The sequence below is a fragment of the Stomoxys calcitrans genome, chromosome 5 (genome assembly GCF_963082655.1).
Source record: "Stomoxys calcitrans chromosome 5, idStoCalc2.1, whole genome shotgun sequence".
NCBI lineage: Eukaryota > Metazoa > Arthropoda > Insecta > Diptera > Muscidae > Stomoxys > Stomoxys calcitrans.
The window spans coordinates 69,304,234-69,324,191 of NC_081556.1; the positions used below are offsets into that span (position 1 = coordinate 69,304,234).

General features: G+C 38.8%; 1 protein-coding gene across 3 annotated transcripts in view; it reads right to left on the bottom strand.

The window, feature by feature from the left end:
- Window positions 1-1,323: 1,323 nt before the first annotated feature.
- LOC106087244 (zwei Ig domain protein zig-8) overlaps window positions 1,324-19,958 on the bottom strand; it is a 351,757-nt gene continuing 333,122 nt past the window's right edge. For all 3 annotated transcript variants that reach the window (XM_059369432.1, XM_059369431.1, XM_059369430.1), the window contains exon 9: window positions 1,324-13,945. In XM_059369432.1, coding sequence (XP_059225415.1) covers window positions 13,927-13,945 — 19 coding nt within the window. In that variant the 3' untranslated portion in view covers window positions 1,324-13,926. The remainder of the gene's footprint in view (window positions 13,946-19,958) is intronic.

Consider the following 19,958-nt stretch of genomic DNA (forward strand, 5'->3'; position numbering starts at 1 on the left):
GCACCCAAATTCAGCACCGACATTGAGTGGTCTAATATATATGTCATAATTTAATTTTGTAGAATAAAATATTGGTCTTTTTGGTAGATATATCCAATTATAAACCGATCTGAAACATATTAAGGTTGAATATCGTGAAGCTCAGAAAAACTCATTTTTATGGGCTTCAGTCCCCTTATCGGCAGATCGGTCTATATGGCAACTAAGCCTACATATAGTTCGATCTGCAACATATTTAGGTCAGATGTCGGCAGGCTTAAAATAATCTACTGTTTTAAATTTCTGCGAAATCGGGCGATAAATAAAGCTTTTATGGCCTTCAGACCCTTTATTGGCAGATGCTTTGTTATAGCTGCCATATAAACCAATCTTAGGTCTTGACTTTTTTAGCTTTTAGAGGGTGCAATTCTTATCCGATTTTACTGAAACTTTTCATGTGGTGTTTCGGTATCACTACCAAGAACTGTGTTAAGTATGATTCAAATCGGTGTATAATCTGATATAGCTGTCATAGAAACCGATCTTGGATCTTGCCTTCTTGGGCCAATAGAGCCTGCAATTTTCATCGGATTTAGCAGAAATTTCGCATTAGGTGTTTTATTATGGCTTCCAATAACTGTGCTTAGTATGACGCAAATCGGTACGTAACCTGATATAGCTGCCATATAAACCGATCTAGCATCTTGACTTTTCGAGCCTTTAGAGGGCGCAATTCTCATCCGATTTGGCAGAAATTTTGTACAATAGCTTCTCTCATGACCTTCAATATGCGTGTTTTATATATGGCCTGACTCGATCAATAGCTTGATACAGCTACCATATAAACCTATCTCCCGATATTGCTTCTTGAGCCCCTACAAGGCGCAATTCTTATCCGAATGAACTGAAATACTACACAATGACATCTACAATGTTCAGCATTCATTTACAATATATTCCGAATCGGACTATAAAATGATATAGCTCCAATAGCATAACAGTTCTTATTCAATATTCTTTGTTTGCCTAAAACGAGATGCCGCTCATAGAATTCGACAAATGCGAACCATGGTGGAGGGTATATAAGATTCGTCCCGGCCGAACTTAGCACGCACTTACTTGTTTTTGGGTAATTTACCGTCAAATCCACCATGGCATTCGAACAAACGGCTTTCTTGCACTTAGCATTTTAAATCTGCAAAGTCTATAAAGTGTGTAGGATTGCAAGTCAAACAATAAAAAATTATGTACTTACTTACCTTAAAATGTCATTTTCCTTGATGCCTTTGTGTATGAACATCACTTTGAAATTGAAATGAAACGTCCACTAGGTTAGAATTAATTTTTGTTACATTTATTATTAGTTTGTGTATTTTCATTCATTCATTCTTTCTTTATTAAGTTATTATGTCATTGTTTCAAAATGGGGTTGCTCTTGATCTGTTAATGTTTAAAAGTTATGAAATCATAATTTATTTAACACTTGTTATTAATTTCACTTTGAATTATTTTTAATCTAAATATTTAATTTAATTAAATTAACATTTTATATTTATATGGATCATAGGTGTTGACGTTTGTTTGTTTTGGTTTTTCTTATATTTTCTTTCACTGTTTTTATTTTTGTGTTTTTTTTTTTTTTTGTGAATGGGGTGGCTGCATTTGTTGCTTTTAGATGATTACATAATATTTACTTTAATTTTCGTTACGTTTTTGTTTTGTTTTAATTTTGTTGGTATGTGCTTAGTATAATATTTACAATAAATAATTACAGATGGGCAACAAAATTAATGAGTATTTTATGGCTGATATTTTTTTTTGTTATTTGTTATGTATTTACTTATTACATATTTTATTAATATCTATTTAAAATGTATATGTATAACTAGATGTCCATGGTTATTGATGTAAATGCAATTACACATGTGTGCGTAGAACTACCATCATCCTGTGGTTTCTGCGCTGACGTTTAACGTCGTCAAATGATTCTGTGGCAAAATAGGCATGGCCGATTACGAATAAAGACATGTATGTGACAAAACGCAGTTTCACTTGTGCCCATTATCATAAAGTGACCTCGTCATTCCAAAGATACTAATTATCGTCTGGAATCATTTACGATCTAATCGTCACGAAAGTTAGAAAGTGAGCACTTGTCCATTGCCTTCAATCGGAAAAATGGGTTTCTAGCGTTAAAAATTTGCCTATATTAACTAAATGCGTAATTGAATAATTATACAACAACCAAATTGAAAATTGGTTGCGGCTCCCATGGTTTCAAGTAGTCATATCAGGGAATAGGTGTATAGACAAATTCGGAACATGCTTGGCATGAATGTTGGAAGTCAGGGCGTGGAAGTCTAGGGGCTCAAGGATTCAAATCCGAGAATCGGTTTATATGGGAGTATACCAGTTTATTGACCGCCTGGGATCATACACGGCAGAGAACTGCATAAGACCCAACATTTGGCACTCAATAGACATTTATGAAAAACACTTAATACACAGTCATGTTTTGTTCCGCATGTAACTTAAAATTAAGTGATAACCTAATTTTTAAGTTAAAATTTTAAATAATATGCCACCTAAATATTAAGTTATAACTTAATTTTAAAGTTATATGAAACTTTTTTTGTGGTGGCATGCGAAACAAACATAAGTGTCCATTGAATGTGCCAAATATTGGATCATATACAGTTCTCTGGTTGGAAGTCAAAACAGAAGTCCTTGCGCCAAACTTCTGCTAAATCGGATGAAAATTGAGGCCCCTAGGGGCTCAAGAAATCAAAACTGTGGATTGCTATATATGGAAGTTTTATCCAAATCCTAACCGATATGGCCCATTTGCAATCCCCAACGACCTACATCGATAAGAATATATCTGTACAAAATTTCAAGCGGATATCTTTATTTGTTCGAACGCTATCGTGATTTCGACAGACGGATGGGCGGACATGGCTAGATCGATTCAGAATGTCAAGATGATAAAGAATATATATATATAGTTTATGGAGTCTCAGGCCAATATTTCGAGGTGTTACAAGCGGAATGACTAGATAAGTACACCTCTCAATCCATGGCGGTGGGTATAAAAACAGTATAAATTGGAAAATCTGATTGTCGATTTGTTGATAAATTGTAACTTGTGGGATAGTTATGCTAATGATTTAAATAACACTTGTTAAAAAAATGTAAAAAAACGAATTCTAAGATAATGTTTCTAAGGTCCGCAATTAAATCCCATACTACTGCATTTAAACAGTGTTTTATAGCTTTATATATTTTTGAGAATTCCTTTGAGAGATACTTGCATCATCTGTAGTCCGATCAACTCAGATTGACTTTCTTATACGATATGCAATGTCCGTCTTTCTGCCTATTCATTGTTGAAATCAATGTCAACTCTATATTTGTTGTACAATTTTCATCAAACTTTGGCATATGTCGCTTATTTGGCCCAAGGACAAATACATTTGACTGTAGGAAAACCCGGTTCAGACTTACATAAAACGCAGGGAAGCAAAACAGAGTGGAAGATTCACTTCTGCATTTCTTTCTGTCAACAAAATCAAATACTAATTTCCAGTGGACTTTGGAATCCCCTGCCCACAAAAAACCCAGGCCATGTATATGTATATTTCGACATTGAGGGACCTTAATAAAACGATGTAGATGTCGGCCTGCCAAGACAATTTGGCATTCAAATGATATGACTATGGGTGTAGAGTACGAATCTGGTATTCGAATTTAGGACAAAATTCGGCTGACCGCCCAACCAAAGAAAAAACGAAGGGCGATCGGGACAAATGAAAAAAAAAAAGTCTGAGTATACTTTCCAATTGGTCACACAAACACCTTAAAGCTGTAACATCAAACTCTGTCGGTTAGGGTGACATCAATCCCAAATTTTGTCAAATGACTATTCCATGTTTATTGAAACACACCACATATATTTTTAATAATTTGATAATGAGAAATACATTTAACACAACATGGAAAATAGTATTTCCTCGTATTTATTCCAAAGATCGCAATAAACTAACAACGGTTGTAATTACTCGGATATACTGCCACTGACAAGAGGAGTGCCACAAGGTTCCATTCTCGGAAGCCCGATTTGCTAATATTCATATGTGTGGCAACAATATACTCGATGTTCTCTCATATCAATGAGTACAGTCCGATTAATATTTAAGCTCAAGCTTAAGCTTTTTTATGGCTAGTCCGAGCGGCGTGCCGTATAGCGACACCACACGGTAAAGCAGTTTTAACATGGCAGGATGTCTCACAAATGTAGCCAGCATAAGTAAGGGGATAACCACCGCTGAAAAATTTTCTGTTGTTCGCGACGGGGTTTAAACCCAGGCGTTTGGCGTCACATGCCTACTCTGCTCCACGATGGCCTCCTACGGCGAAAATGTACAATTGTATTTATCAGCCGACACGGATTGTTTTGATGCTTGTGTACATTATCTCAACGCAGATCTCTTCAGGGTATATAACTAGGCAATTATTGTTCAAAATAAGAATGGAACCGTTAGATCCAGTCTCACCTTAGAGCTATTAACTTCATCCATCGAAATTGTTGATAAGGCCAAAAATCTGGGCATAATTTTCAATGAAGTTTTGCACTGGTCATACCAAATCCTTGTTGTTTGTGGCAATGTATACTGAATGCATATGAATCTATGGCATACACAGGCATTTAATCCCCTAAAGATTAAAATATTATAGCTAAAACCTACATTTTGCCCACAATACTCCACTGCTCCGAAATCTTCGCAGGTTGTGATGCATACGCCAAAAGAAAACAAAACTAACTTCAACTACAAAGTACGTTGCGCTTGGTCTAAAAAAAATTGCCATCCTTTTCACTTCAAATTCTCAAAATGCCATTAGAAAAATATTTGAAATATATTATAGTACGGCAAAATTCCTATGGGGAGACACGGGTCGTGAGAAGACGAGGCTATTAGTGAAAGGAAGTAGGAAGGAGGTCAGTATAGCATTCGGTATCATAACGAGACACATATGACTATGGGCTCAATTGTCCAAAATCAGTTCCGCGAGTGATAGCTTGTGTAGGGCATGCGGAAAGATTATGAGATGTTGGAAACGATGATGGTATAGAATGTTTACCTCCTAGTCGGAATGAGGTAGCAGTGACCCGACTAAAGAAAAACATGGCAGCTGGAGCCGACGGGTTACCCGCTGAACTATTTAAGACCGGAGGCGACGCGCTGATAAGGCGTATGCATCAGCTTATCTGCGCAATCTGGCTAGAAGAACGCATACTGGAAGATTGGAACCTCAGCATACTAAGTCCCATGCACAAGAAAGGAGACAAGACGGAATGTGCCAAATACAGAGGAATAAGTATCCTCCCCATCGCATACAAGATACTCTCGAGCGTACTGTGTGAAAGATAAAACCCTAAAGTCAATGAGATTATTGGGCCCTATCAATGCGGCTTTAGACCCGGTAAATCCACCCTAGACCAGATATTCACACTGCGCCAAATCCTGGAAAAGACCCGAGAAGGACAAATCAACACCTACCATCTCTTTGTTGACCACAAAGCCGCTTTCGGTACCCCTATACGTTCAAAAATATTTCAAGCCATGTCTGGGTTTGGTATCCCTGCAAATTTAATAAGAGTCTGCAGGATGACACTTGCTGATACGCGTTCCTCAGTAAGAATAGGAAGGAATCTTTCCGAACCATTTAATACCAAACGAGGTTAATATTCTGTTGGAGAAGATTATACGAGATGCAGATGTGAATCGATATGGCACACTAATCACAAGAGAACACATGCTATTCGCCTATGCCGACGACATCGATATCATAGGTCGGTCACCGAAAGTAGTAACTGCTGCCTTTGAAAGAATCGAAAGAGAGTCAGTGAAAATGGGTCTGGCAGTAAATGGAGATAAGACGAAATTGATGGTTTCAACTCCCAAAACAACTTGTACAACCGAGGAGATAAAGAAAATGGAGAAAGTTGGGAACTACAACTTTGAGATAGTCAGTAACTTTATCTACCTCCAGCAAAGAATTCCTTTGAAGGCAAACATGGTGGTACACGCAAACCGGGAATACCTAAAGTTCGATGGAAAGATCAAGTGGTGGGACACACCTCGAAACTTGGTGTCAGAGATTTTAGAATGAGCGCAGAAGATCGAGGCGCGTGGAACGCTATTCTAAGTTCGGCAAGTGGAACACATGTTCTGTCATAGCCAATTAAAGTAAGTAACCTTGCAACGTAAATATTTATTGTAATATATATTCCAGTACTGTAATTTATAAGATCATTACTGGTACTACGAATTAATGAAATTATAAGAAAAATAAACATAAAGGCCGTTCAGGACAAAACGAATTTTTGAAAATTTTGTATTCAATATAGCAGCTTTGTGATACGGTATAGAAAGTAGTTGAGAAATACACTAAACAAATTGCTCTAAATGTTTGATGTTGTTTTGGAGTGAAGCGAAGCGTACCGGGTCAGCTAGTTTATTTATAAAGTTTAAATCGTAATAAATTTTGGTTTAAACGGTTCAAATAAAAGGTCTAACAGCAAAGGTTTTTCCAAAAATTCTCGATTTGTAGAATCCACTATTTAATCCGATTTACTTAAAAGGATGGACTGCAGAAAACTCTTTAACTCAGCGAAAGCCACAAAGAACTACCTACCTCTGGAAACTGGAATTTGTGGGTATGCCGACATGTAAGCTAAGTCTTCAGGATCAGGCCCGAAGGACAACGAATGATAGATGGTCACAAAGAGGGGGCTCTGAGCATTCCAAAATTATGTGGCCTAATCTAGACTTGAAGAGGTCTACTGGCTAGAACAGACGTTTCAGTCATTGTGTCCGTTATGACAGGTCACTGTCTGATCGGAAAACATGCTGACAGACTGAAGGTGGCTAGTAAGAACTTTTGCCGAAGCTGTGAGGACGTCGAGGAAGAAGAGACTATAGAACATCTGCTATGTATGTGTCCCGCACTGACTGTCGAAAGTCCCACGTTAGGTTCTCATTTCTTTGAGAACTTGTCCAATTTTGCAGATGTTAACTTTCGCAAGATGTTGGGCTTTTTAAAGCGATCTGGATGTTTCAAAGGTAGGAACTAGAAGGCACCTTCCTTCTTCTGTTCCTGTGGTATCACAATAAACGGAAACGACTAAGTGAGAGTTATGTCAGACTGCCACTTTAACCTAACCCAACCTACTCCACATTTTGCACATAATGTATACTTTTAATATGTGTACATGTTTTCATTAGAGTCTGATCAGATTATAATATAGCTCCCGTGTTAAAGCTTATCATGTGTGGTTAATGACGATTGGTCATCTGTGTTTGCAGTGGCTCTGGCAACATTTGACCTTTCCTAGATAAATATAAATAAGCTAATAGTGATAACATGAAAAGATACAACTGCTCTAAATTATGGGCAGCAGTAAACGATATGGCCCCAGTTGGAATCTATGGCCTCAGTTGGAATCTATGGCCCGATCTGGACCATATTCAGCATGAATGTGGGGAAATCTTGCGTATTTTATAGGCCCTTTGGCTTAAGTAGGGAGATCTGTCTTATGCCAGATATAAGACCTGGACTATGTTTGAAATATTTGTTGAGTTCTACTGACATTAACTGTTCCGAAATCGGATGAATGGGCTCATTTTGTGGGTTCGATACCTTACTACAAATAAATACAGTTCGATCAGTGAGATTATCCCATTTCTATTCATTTGTTCTAGATTTACCACCATTCCGCGATTAGTAAATTAAGCCAAAAAGAAGAAACTGAAATAAATGATAATGATAATAATAAATAACTTTTAATTAATATGCGAAAAATTAAACTAAATGAGACGTAAACTAAACAAAATAAAATTATATAAACCAAAATATATATTTTACGAAAAATGTATGAATAGAAATTTCCAATTTAAAAAAATATTTAAGTCTTTATTAAAATTTTGCTTCTATTATACTGGCGGTTACTTTGTTTTTGAAAAGATTTGATTTTTGAAAAGTTATTGAAGATAACAAATCTAAACAGCAGATCGTTGGACATAGACACAGCATCGCTACCATATCACTGCTAACGTCCACTTGACTGCCATAGCTCCCGGATCTGCAGCTCATTATTGTGACATTTATTGATAATTATATGAAAATTGGCATGTTTGATTATGAACAACCACAGCCACCACTTTTTCCTCTTATTTAATCTTCGTAGGCAAGTTTGCATTTTGAAGAAGTATTGGTATCTCAGAAATAAAGTCAACTAACACGCTTCTGGTTAATTAAAAATATATGTGCAAGTGGCATCTTTACATCTCGAGGCATATATATTTCAAAAATGAATTGAAACAACTTTGCCCTTGGCAAATGTTAGCTGGCCACAAACATATAATTCATTATACAATTATTGCATTAATTAGTTTGCACTTTAGCAGTTTCCTCGGGCAAACGAAATCCCAATTGAATATATCACTGGAAACAGATAGGTAGTTTTTAAATTGTTTCATTCCTGTACATTATTGTAAAATGACGAATGGTTGCAGGGTTGAACTCTATGAGTAATCTCGACTGCTTTGTAAACTTTGCAGGGACAGTTATTCATGTGTTCATCCTCAAAATAATTAATAGTGTAAATATTAATGGCGTTAATTAATTGATAGTGTTTGCGCAGAGTAGGGTAGGAAAAAGCGAGTGAAATAAATCATGCGATTTACCATATCATTATTCATGTTAATGGCAATAAACATGAAATATATCCGCGGAACTACATTTGTAGTTTCAATTTGCAGCAGAACCACCTATTAAATCAATTTATGCTTGTGAGACTGAGTGCGCTAATATGTTTGCTTGGCGCGTTTCTTTAGTAGAAGTTTTTTAAAACATAAACGGTGTTTATAACATTACTTATTTCAAATGCAATTTAGAGATTTACAATATGACTATTTACAAACCAAAGTTTGTATAGGCCTCTTGTATTCTTCCTCTATGAATCTTCCACCAGTTCAGGGGATTTAATTACACAACAGTTTATTGGTTGGATTATTAATCGATGCAAAGTATAACTGGAAAAGTGCGTTTTTGTGTGTCAAGCTTTGACGGCGCACCCGAACGGACGGATTTTGCTAATTCTTGAGTGACATGGGGTCATTCAGGCCGTGAATCCTTCTTGGGTGACTAAGGGATTGCAATCTCAATCTTGCAACCACTGACTGGAAGATTGAATGAGGCTGATGACAATCGGAGACTAAACTCAGGCTGTCTGGCAGATCTCATCCGGTTGGATTAGACTCAAGGTGTGAGCCATCGGGGAAGAAAGGAACTCAGGGGGTAATTCGACAGCAGCAGCTGATGAAGCATATTAGGCTTTAATGCTTTCTCTAGTGCCCTGAAGTCATGACAAGATCGAACGAGTGTTGCAAGGATGAATTCTTGGATTCAAACGACGAGGCTACTGTAATAGTAGTGGAAAATCAGAGCCCTGAATATGGTCCGGTTTTTGCAGACAAATTTCGGCGAAACTAAAGTTCGTTTTCATGGCACGCGGATTTAAAGTTGCTGCTGTCCTCAATCCTTAAGTTACTGGTTGAAGTGGCATCTGCAGGAAAAAAGGGGTCTCATTGTTTGAAATGATGGTAAAGCACATCCCCCAGGCGTAAATAAATTAAAAGTTGCAATTGTAATAAAGGAAGCAAGTAAAAAGGCGTCAAGTTCGGCCGGGCCAAACTTTGGATACCCACCACCTCGGGTATATATGTAAACCACCTCTCGTCATAGTCCGGTGGAAAATGCATAAATGATGTCCCCAAATTTATGGACCAAATTCGGCACAGACATTGATTGGTCTAATAAGTACAATACATGTCTTTGTTCAATTTTGTAGAACAAAATATTGGTCCTTTTGGTAGCTATATCCAAACATAGACAGATCTGAACCATATACAATACGAATATCGAAAAGCCTAACATAAGTCACTGTGTCCAATTTCAGCGAATTCGGATTATAAATGCGCCTTTAATGGGGCCAATACTTTAAATCGAGATATCGGTATATATGGCAGCTATATCCAAATCTGGACCGAAAGGTCAAACACAACTCACTGTCCCAAATTTCAGCAAAATCGGATAATTAATATGGCTTTTATGGGCCTAAGACCCTAATTCGGCGGATCGGTCTATATGGGGGCTATATCAAGATATAGTCCGATATAGGCCTGCACCTGCCTTGCACATATTAGTGCTGTTGCGTTTACTCTTCATTGTTTCACTTTACCTTTATGGTTGTGATCGGTCTTCTGTGAGGGTGAGCGTTTATTGTTGGGTATCATGTTGGAGCTGATACGTGTGGCGTAGCCCGTGAGGTCTGCCGTATCCTTTTATGTTTGTGTAAAAAACAGAAATTCGTGCGGCACCTGTCTCCTTGTGTGGAGAGAATATTCCATTTACAGAGAACGGAAAATACCTGGGTGTTTTGCTGAAGAAGAAATTGAACTTAAAATTAAACATTTTGGAAAGGGGAAGAAAGATAACTCTTGCCCTATACACCTGCTAGACAGCTAAGAGAGTTTTTTTTTTTTTTGACAATGCGGCGGCTACGGACACTATGATATTCTTGGTACAATGCTCGATGTTGCAGGCAGTGTGTATTACACATTACCTCAGCCGTTTTTTAATAAAAATACTTTTCAGGATAGAACCGATTGGAACTACAATATCTCTGGTAATAGATGTTAAATAGACTCCTATGCGGATGGTTCCAAACTAAACGACCAGGTGGGTTTTGGGGCGTACTCTGACGAACAAGGACCGGTCATGTCGAGAAGGTTACCCTACCATCGTAGATTTAGCAAGCGGAGATTGTTGCGATTGAAGAAGTGATGAATGGCCAGGCAGTAATTAAATCTCAAGGGTACATATTTCTGAAAAAAAAAATTGCGCTCTACTTTCGCAGATCTCCCAACGAAATGTCGGAAAACATCCAAATTCACCTGTTCTGGGTGCTGGTCCACAGAGATATCCCAGAGACTTTAAGAGCTGCCAAGCTTGTGAGACTAGGAATTACCGCACACATTTGCGGAGAACTGGAATCTGTGAATATGTCTTTAGCGACATGTAAGCTAAGTTTTCAGGATCAGACCCGAAGGTTGTTAGTAACGACTTCTGCGGAAACATTGAAGGTTTAAGAAAGAGAAGACAATAGAACATCTGCTTTGTGTGTAGCCCGAACTGGGAAGCAGAAGGAGTTACACTTTAGGTTCCTATTTCTTTAAGGACTTGTCTGAAATAACGCATGTGAACATAGGCAAATTGTTGGGCTTTTTAAAGCGTTCAGGTTAGTTCAGCGGAACGAAGTAAGTCTGATGGTACACTGTCACTAAACCTAACCTAATAGGCTTGGAAGAAAGCGAGAGATCTTCATCGTATAGAGTATATATGGAAATGTGTGTCTTTATTATGGATACTCTCGCTGGTTCCTTTAACTGAAAGATCCTCGGTTTTGGAAAAGTATTATAAGGAGAAACTCGATTGTGTATGGTTGATACGCTCGCTGCGTCTTAAAGGTCGTTATACTTTTCTATCGAAAATACATTTTTTGGCAACAAAATGCCCTAGAAATTATTTGTGCATACTGAATTCAAAAGTGTACAATATTCTCTAAGTCGGTTGGAATGATTGGGAATGTTTCGGCTATTTGTTTTAATTGTATTTTGCGTATATAACAGACAAACCTTCCATTAATGTACAGCAGGGAGACTTCTCACAAATCTATGAATGATGTCAGAGTTTAGTTTGAATCCAAAAGGCATAGCGTGGAGTTGCTTTATATGGCTTACAAATGTCGCTAGCATTAGTGACGGAAAACCCACCGCGGAGTTTTCTTGCCACGATTTGAGATCAGGAGTTCGGCTTTCGAGTAACTTTTAAATACGGCTTTGTATTCAAATACCGGAATTGCAAAATAAATTAGAATTTCACTGTAGCAATTTGACACTCGCTCATTGATATGTGAGAAGTTTGCTCATGTTCCTTAGCGGAATGTTCATGGGCAAATTTTGCATTTGCAATTTGACATATAAACGACTTGTTTCGGTGCTGCATACCGTGCATCCCGTTTTTCTCGAACAAAAAAATCGCGTATAGAACACTTAAGTATGCAACTGACTAACAATTCGTAAGAATAGTTAAGGCGCTATTGCACGGCATGTAGATTTCTTATGACATGTCACTTTTTGTGGGCACATGTTATTCAAAATGTTTGTCAAAATTGTCAATTTACCTACGATTCATCATTTTTGCTATCACAACTGTATGTAAACTTAAAAATTTGAGCAAAAGCTAATTTTTTCATGCGTAGAAGTTGATAAAGTTGTAAGAAAGTTGATTAAATCATAAATGTGTGAAAACAATTTAATTTGGGGTTACTTTCATCCGACTGACAAAAAACAGCTGAGTTCTTCATGTTTTTGTCATAAGACATGTGCTATTTTGAAAAGTTTTTTTCATATGTTAGTTTCATTTGTATCACACGCCATGTACAACTCAACATGTGCTAAATTTGACGTGTCATAAGACATCTGCATGCCGTGTAATAGAGCCTTTAGTAGTCGTATGATAGTGAATGAACTAATCACCACCCCTGTTTTCCCATTCGTGTCTTTTTTTGCAACCTTTTTATCCAGATATTCGCCATTCGCATAAAACTTGAATTTACAGATACAAAATTTAATCAACTTACATATATATGTTTATGTGTGAGACTACCTGACTTGTGGAAATGTGTGGAAGGATGTATTTTTTTTTTTTGGTATTTTTCTTCAATATTAAATGCATGTGAAATTAATTTAATTTCTAAACTTTAAAAGCTTTGCGCTTTACTCTCCAGCTTAAACGGTTTATTGACTCAGCCTTGCAAATTTTCAAGGGGGCGAGGGGAGTGGCAGAAAGAACATAATTTATTCGTACTCGCACACACTGTATGTGTATGTATGTGTATAGTTGCTTGCATTCACAATTCCGCACTCGATATATATGGTGCAACGTGTTTGGAGTGATTTAAATTTAATTTACTTTTCGTGTTCCATGGTTGGGTTGGCTTAGTTCCTTACTTGGTTATTTGCAATGTCACAGTGTTTGCCTGTATCTTACTTATATAGTTTATTTATAAAAATGCATTTGAACAAATTCTTTTTGTTTGTTAAAGGTTTTTTCGTTTTATTATAGTAGTTGTTTTCTTTGTGTGTGTGTGTGTGTGTTTTTTTGCTTCTAATCTTGCAAACACTCAAATCTAACAAATCTTAGATTTTATGTAATTTCCATGAAGTATGTACAAAAGATTTGATTGCAACTAAAATGACATACGGCAATCGATTGGAATGCAATTATGAGTGTCTGGAATTTTATCTGGCTAATTGTTGGATTCTGAGAATGTCGTTGGATCTGTACACGAGTCCAAGGATTGGCATGGACAATGAGTGGATGGTTGGATGGTGGCCCAGGGTGAGTGTGTATGTGGGCTTAATGTTGGGCAATCAAATTCTATTTTAATTAATTGCATTTTAACGAATTTGCATGGTATTTAGTTTAGTAAGTCGAGTTCATTTGCTGTGAACTTGTGTGGTGATATTTGACACTGATTGCACTTGCCTTGTCCTTCTGTCGTTCGTCTAAAATGTACATTTATAATTTGAAATATTTTTGTTAGACGTTTATTTGGATTTGTGTCGGCTTGTTTGCTGTCTGTTTAAACAACTGATAAACACTAATTACAATATTTGCTAAATATACATAAACTTTTAGTTATTATAGTACATACATGACTAGAGTTTTATATTAAATCTTAACATTTGTAAATTTTACTTAAATAGGATTTAATTTACTAACACTGCATTCATCTAAAGATGGCTATAAGGAAAAGTCTTAAGTAAGAAAGATTCGCCTGAAAAGAAGATAAAATGGAAAAAAATTATTACTTCCGATATAGAGTTCAATAAGTTAAAAAAATATATGTTAATTGGGCTGATTGACAACTAAACATATTTTGTATTCGTTTACACAAACTAAACAATTCTATCATGAAGTCATTTATTTAATAAAGAAGTTAAAACAAAAAACTGTTTGCGAGGCACAGTACCCACACGGCAAGCAAGTGGAAATAAGTCCACAACATTTGGCATATTGATCTGGACATATAATCTAGACATTTGTAAAGGAGGGCATATGCTTTCAGTGACAATAGGTATACAATAGTAATAACACTTTAAAATATTAATTAATATGGCTTCTTTAAATGGTTTTCTTTAATAAATTACTCAAATTGATTTTTGTTTGAACCGTTGAGTGCAGCGGACGTATTGTTATTTCACTCCGCAATAATTTTCCTGTAACTCGTAATAGGTCATTATTTTTGGAAGAAAAATTTAAGTCACTCAAGAATGGCTGCAATAGAGATATCCATCAGGCGGTTGATGATCTGCATCTGTTTCCAGTGGAGCGGCATAACTAGAGCCCGGGAGTAGGCTTAGAGTGGACTCCAAAGACCCAACGGCTGCGGCGGTGGTATCAGGCCGCAGCATGTTGTCTGCTACTGAAGCCTCGACTGGTGGAGCGGCTGCTCCAGGCTCCACTAGCCGACAGACGACTGGTCAGCAGGGGCTTTTGACGAAGACACCTGGTAAGATTCCAAAGAACAAGGCCGAACCTATTCCTTCTTCGCATGCCTATAATTCGCCTAGGCCATCGGCCTTCCCCTGCGAACCAACACGCTCTTAAAGAGGTTGGAATAATAGAAGACACATCGCTCTCAGGTTTATTGAAAGGCTTGGTGCGAATAATCCTAAGACTCTTACTGATAGGGAGAGAGACTCTCTAAATTGGGCTCGGGAATTCGCTGCACAGGCTACCCCAAAGACTACACGTCTAGAATCGGAAGCTGCACCGCAGTCAGCCAAAAGGCTGCGGTCACCTGGAGGGCATCCCATGCCTAAAAGAACTGGGGGGAACAACAGTAAGATGGGTCCAAGAACCTTTGCTAATGTCGCTAGGGACGGTTTGGTGATGGCAGTTGTCGACAAGGGAGAAGAACAGGGCTGCATACGTAGGAGTAATTGGAGTGGGATAGTCAATGGACTGTCATCAGTATACTCCGATGTCCTTGCGGAATGTCCTGGGTCTCCTCCAGTTTGTGACGATGTAGGCCAATACATATTTATTGCCTTCGGCGATCAACGCTCAATTGAAATGCATCTTTGTGCGCTAAAAAAGATTGGTGAGATCAGGCCGGGTGCGGCACTAGATTTAGTCAAGAAGGATTTTATTCCTTCTCTATCAATGGCGCATGCTTGGATACCAAGGATTCCCTCAGATCCTGAAGCGATACTTGGAAGACTAAGGGAATGTAATCCCAATCTTTCAACCACCGACTGGAAGATTGGTAGATTGGATGAGGCTGATGGTGGCCGGAGACATGCAGTATTCATACTAAACTCCGGCTGTCTCGCAGACCTCAACAAGTCTGAAGGGGTTGTATATTCCGGATTCAATAAGTTGAAACTGAAGGTCTATTAAAGCGGTGGGGTTGGGAAATCAGAAGATGACTCAGCAGTTGTTGCTGAACACTTGCCTGAGGAACTATCGACCACATCGCTAAAGTCTAGCGGATTGCAGGAGACTGAAAATCCCGCTGCCATAATGAACACATTAGGGGATGGCATCGAAACGGGAACCGACAAGCCCTGTGTGGGTGGGTCATAAAGTTGGACTGGGCTCAAACTGCGCGCCAGGGGGAGGCACGGAACTCTCAGGGGAATGGGAGACACAGAGCCTGTATTCTTGCAAATAATAGTGTAAATTTTGTTCTTCTTCCGTCGCTTAGCACTGAAGATTTAGTAGTAGCCAGCCTTGAAATAAACAAGTATCATTAATGGCTGGCTTCCCTATATATGGCACACGATTCAGAGATGCCGCCTTCAAACCTTAAGTCGCTGGTTGAAGCTGCTTCTGTAGGAAAGAAAAGCCTCATTGTAGGATGTGATGCTAATGCACATCACCAGGTATGGGGAAGTTCGGATGTCAACGAAAGTGGTGAGCTGCTTATTGAATATATTATAAGTTGCAATCTGGCGATTTGTAATAAAGGGGATAAACCGACCTTTATTACCAGGAACAGGCAGGAAGTACTAGATATTACCTTTGAATCGGAAGATATAAGTGGAAGAATATGCGACTGGGAAGTGTTGGACGACCACAGCTTCTCTGATCATCGTTATATTAGTTATGGAAATAGTGGTCAAGTGGAACACGAAGGCCCTGAATGACTCGCTTGTGTCAGCATGCCCTAGTGCCAAGCAAAGGGGCAAAAAGCGACCGCCACAAGAGCACCATACGATTAAGACATCTATTATAAGGCTGAACTAAGAAAATATAAGGGCGAGCTTAGAAAGGCTCAGAACAAATCGTGGGTAGAATTCTGCAGCTTCGTGGAGGATGCATCTGAGGCCTCTAGGCTTAGGAAGATTCTGTCCTCGAGACCTATTACGGTGGGGTATATCCAGAAGTCAAAGAATGTATGGACAGTGTCCAGTGAAGAAACACTAGAACTACTTGTTGATACACATTTCCCAGGAAATTCTCCAACGGACAACGTGGCGTCAGAAGAGGTTCTCACTGATATGCATTCGACGGAGACCATTAAGGAAATTGTGTCTGGGCCGAAAATCTTTTGGGCGATAAGAAGTTTTGACACGTTAAGTCGCCAGGCCTTGATGATGTATCACCGGTTGAATTACAAGCTGTGTCTGATAGACTGGTTCCCTGGCTTAGGAAGATATACTCTGCTTGTATCAGAATGTCATATATACCTGTGGGATGGAGGGACACTAAGGTCATTTTCATTCCGAAAGCAGGAAAACCCTACCACACAAAGGCGAAAGATTTTCGTCCTATTAGTCTGTCATCGTTTATGCTGAAGACTCTTGAGAGGTTTATAGAAACATATCTTAGAGCAAAGATCCCTGGAGATCGCCAGTCGCGACAGCAGCATGCATATAGTAAAGACAAATCCACTGAAACAGCTCTTCACGATCTAGTCGGCTACATAGAGGATTTTCTCGCTGTCAAGGAATCGGCAATGGTAGCGTTTCTTGACATTGAAGGTGCTTTCAATAATGTAAAACCGACGTCAATCATGAAGGAGTTTGAGTTTCTAGTTTTCAACTCTACCGTAAGGAAGTTTATTAATAACGTACTTACTAAGAGATGCATTACGGCAGGCTTGGGTCAAAAAGATGGGTCAACAGAGAAACACCTCAAGTAGGTGTACTATCTCCTCTACTTTGGAATATAGCCATTAACAATATATTATTGTCTCTTGAAGAAAAATGTGTAAAAGTGGTCTCGTATGATGATGACGTGACAATTGCGGTTAGGGGAAAATTTCCCAACACTCTAAGAGATATACTTTAGGAAGCTTGAAAGTGGTCTGGGTATAAATTCGCGCAAGACTGAAGCAGTTCTTTTCAGCAGGAGATACAAGTTGCCTACAGTGGTACCTGTCTCCTTGGGTGGAGAGAATGTCCCATTTACAGAATACGCAAAATAACTGGGGATTTTGCTGGACAGGAAATTGAACTTCAAATCCAAAATTTTGGAAAGGCCAAGAAAGACCTGCAAGAGAGACATTGGCAAAAGTTGGAGATTTAGACCGCGTGTCAGACCTATTATGGTATATGGTGTTATGGTCTGGTGGACGGCGCTTCAAAAATCCACCTACTACTCAATACTTTACCGGATCCAAAGGATGCCTTGGATGTGCATCACAGCCGCACTGAAGACGACATCATCTGATGCACTGAATTTAATGCTACATCTTATGCCTCTGAACATTGTGGCTACCCAAATTGCAGCGACCACTGCCGTGAGGTTAAGGGAGCCTTCTCATTGGTCATGTGGCGACCACGGATACTGTGTTATACTTATACAAAATCCGATGTTCCAGGCAGTGTGGATTACACCCTACATGCGACGCATTTTAATAAAAAGTACTGCAACGAATGATAGATGGTCACAAAGAGGCGGCTGTAAGCTTTCCAAAACTATGTGGCCTCATCTAGACTTCAAGAGGACTACCGTTTTGCTGTCATTGGCTAGAACAGACGTCTCAATCATTGTGTTCGTCATGACAGGTCACTGTCTAATAGGAAAAAATGCTGACAGACTGAAGGTTGCCAGCAACGACATTTTCAGAAGCTTTAGGGACATCGAAGAAGAGAATAGAACACCTTCTGTGTGTGTGTCCCGCACTAGCAGTTAGAAGGAGTTCCATTTTAGGTTCCCATTTCTTTGCGAACCTGTCTGATTTAACGGATGTGAACATTCGCAAGTTACTGGGCTTTTTAAAGCGATCTGGATGGTTCAACGGTAGGAACTGGAAGACATTTTTCATCTTCTGTTCCTGTGGCATCACAATGGACGAAAACGTCTAAGTGAATCAGTTGGCAGACTGCCACTTAAACCTAACCTAACCTATGTAAGGTTGAAACAAGTAAAAGCGTGCTAAGTTCGGCCGGGCCGAATCTTATATACCCTCCACCATGGATCGCATTTGTCGAGTTCTTTTCCCGGCATCTCTTTTTAGGCAAAAAAGGATATAAGAAAAGATTGCTCTGCTATTAAAACGATATCAAGATATGGTCCGGTTCGGACCACAATTAAATTATATGTTGGAGACCTGTGTAAAATTTCAGCCAATTCGTATAAGAATTGCGCCCATTGGGGCTCACGAAGTAAAATAGAGAGAACGATTTATATGGGATCTGTATCGGGCTATAGACCGATTCAGACCATAATAAACACGTTTGTTGATGGTCATGAGAGGATCCGTCGTACAAAATTTCAGGCATATCCGATAATAATTGCGACCTCTAGGGGTCAAGAAGTCAAGATCCCAGATCGGTTAATATGGCAGCTATATCAGGTTATGAACCGATTTGAACCTTATTTGACACAGTTGTTGAAAGTAAAAATAAAATACGTCATGCAAAATTTCAGCCAAATCGGATAGGAATTGCGCCCTCCAGAAGCTCAAGAAATCAAGTCCCCAGATCTGTTTATATGACAGCTATATCAGGTTATGAACCGATTTGAACCATACTTGGCACAGTTGTTGGATATCATAACGAAATACTTCGTGCAAAAATTCATTCAAATCGGATAAGAATTGTACCCTCTAGAGGGTCAAGAAGTCAAGACCCAAGATCGGTTTATATGGTAGCTATATCAGGTTATGGACCGATTTGAACCATACTTGGCACAGTTCTTGGGTATCATAACAAAACACGTCGTGCGAAATTCCATTCCAATCGGATAAGAATTGCGCCCTCTAGGGGGTCAAGAAGTCAAGACCCAAGATCGGTTTATATGGTAGCTATATCAGGTTATGGACCGATTTGAACCATACTTGGCACTGTTGTTGGATATAATAACAAAACACTTCGTGCAAAATTTCATTCCTATCGGATAAGAATTGCGCACTCTAGAGGGTCAAGAAGTCAAGACCCAAGATCGGTTTATATGGCAGCTATATCAGGTTATGGACCGATTTGAACCATACTTGGCACAGTTGTTGGATATAATAACAAAACACGACGTGCAAAATTTCATTCAAATCGGGTAAGAATTGCGCACGCTAGAGGCTCAAGAAGTCAAGACCCAAGATCGGTTTATATGGCAGCTATATCAAAACATGGACCGATATGGCCCATTTACAATACCAACCGACCTACACTAATAAGAAGTATTTGTGCAAAATTTCAAGCGGCTAGCTTTACTCCTTCGGAAGTTAGTGTGCTTTCGACAGACAGACGGACGGACGGACGGACAGACGGACGGACATGGCTAGATCGACATAAAATGTCACGACGATCAAGAATATATATACTTTATGGGGTCTCGGA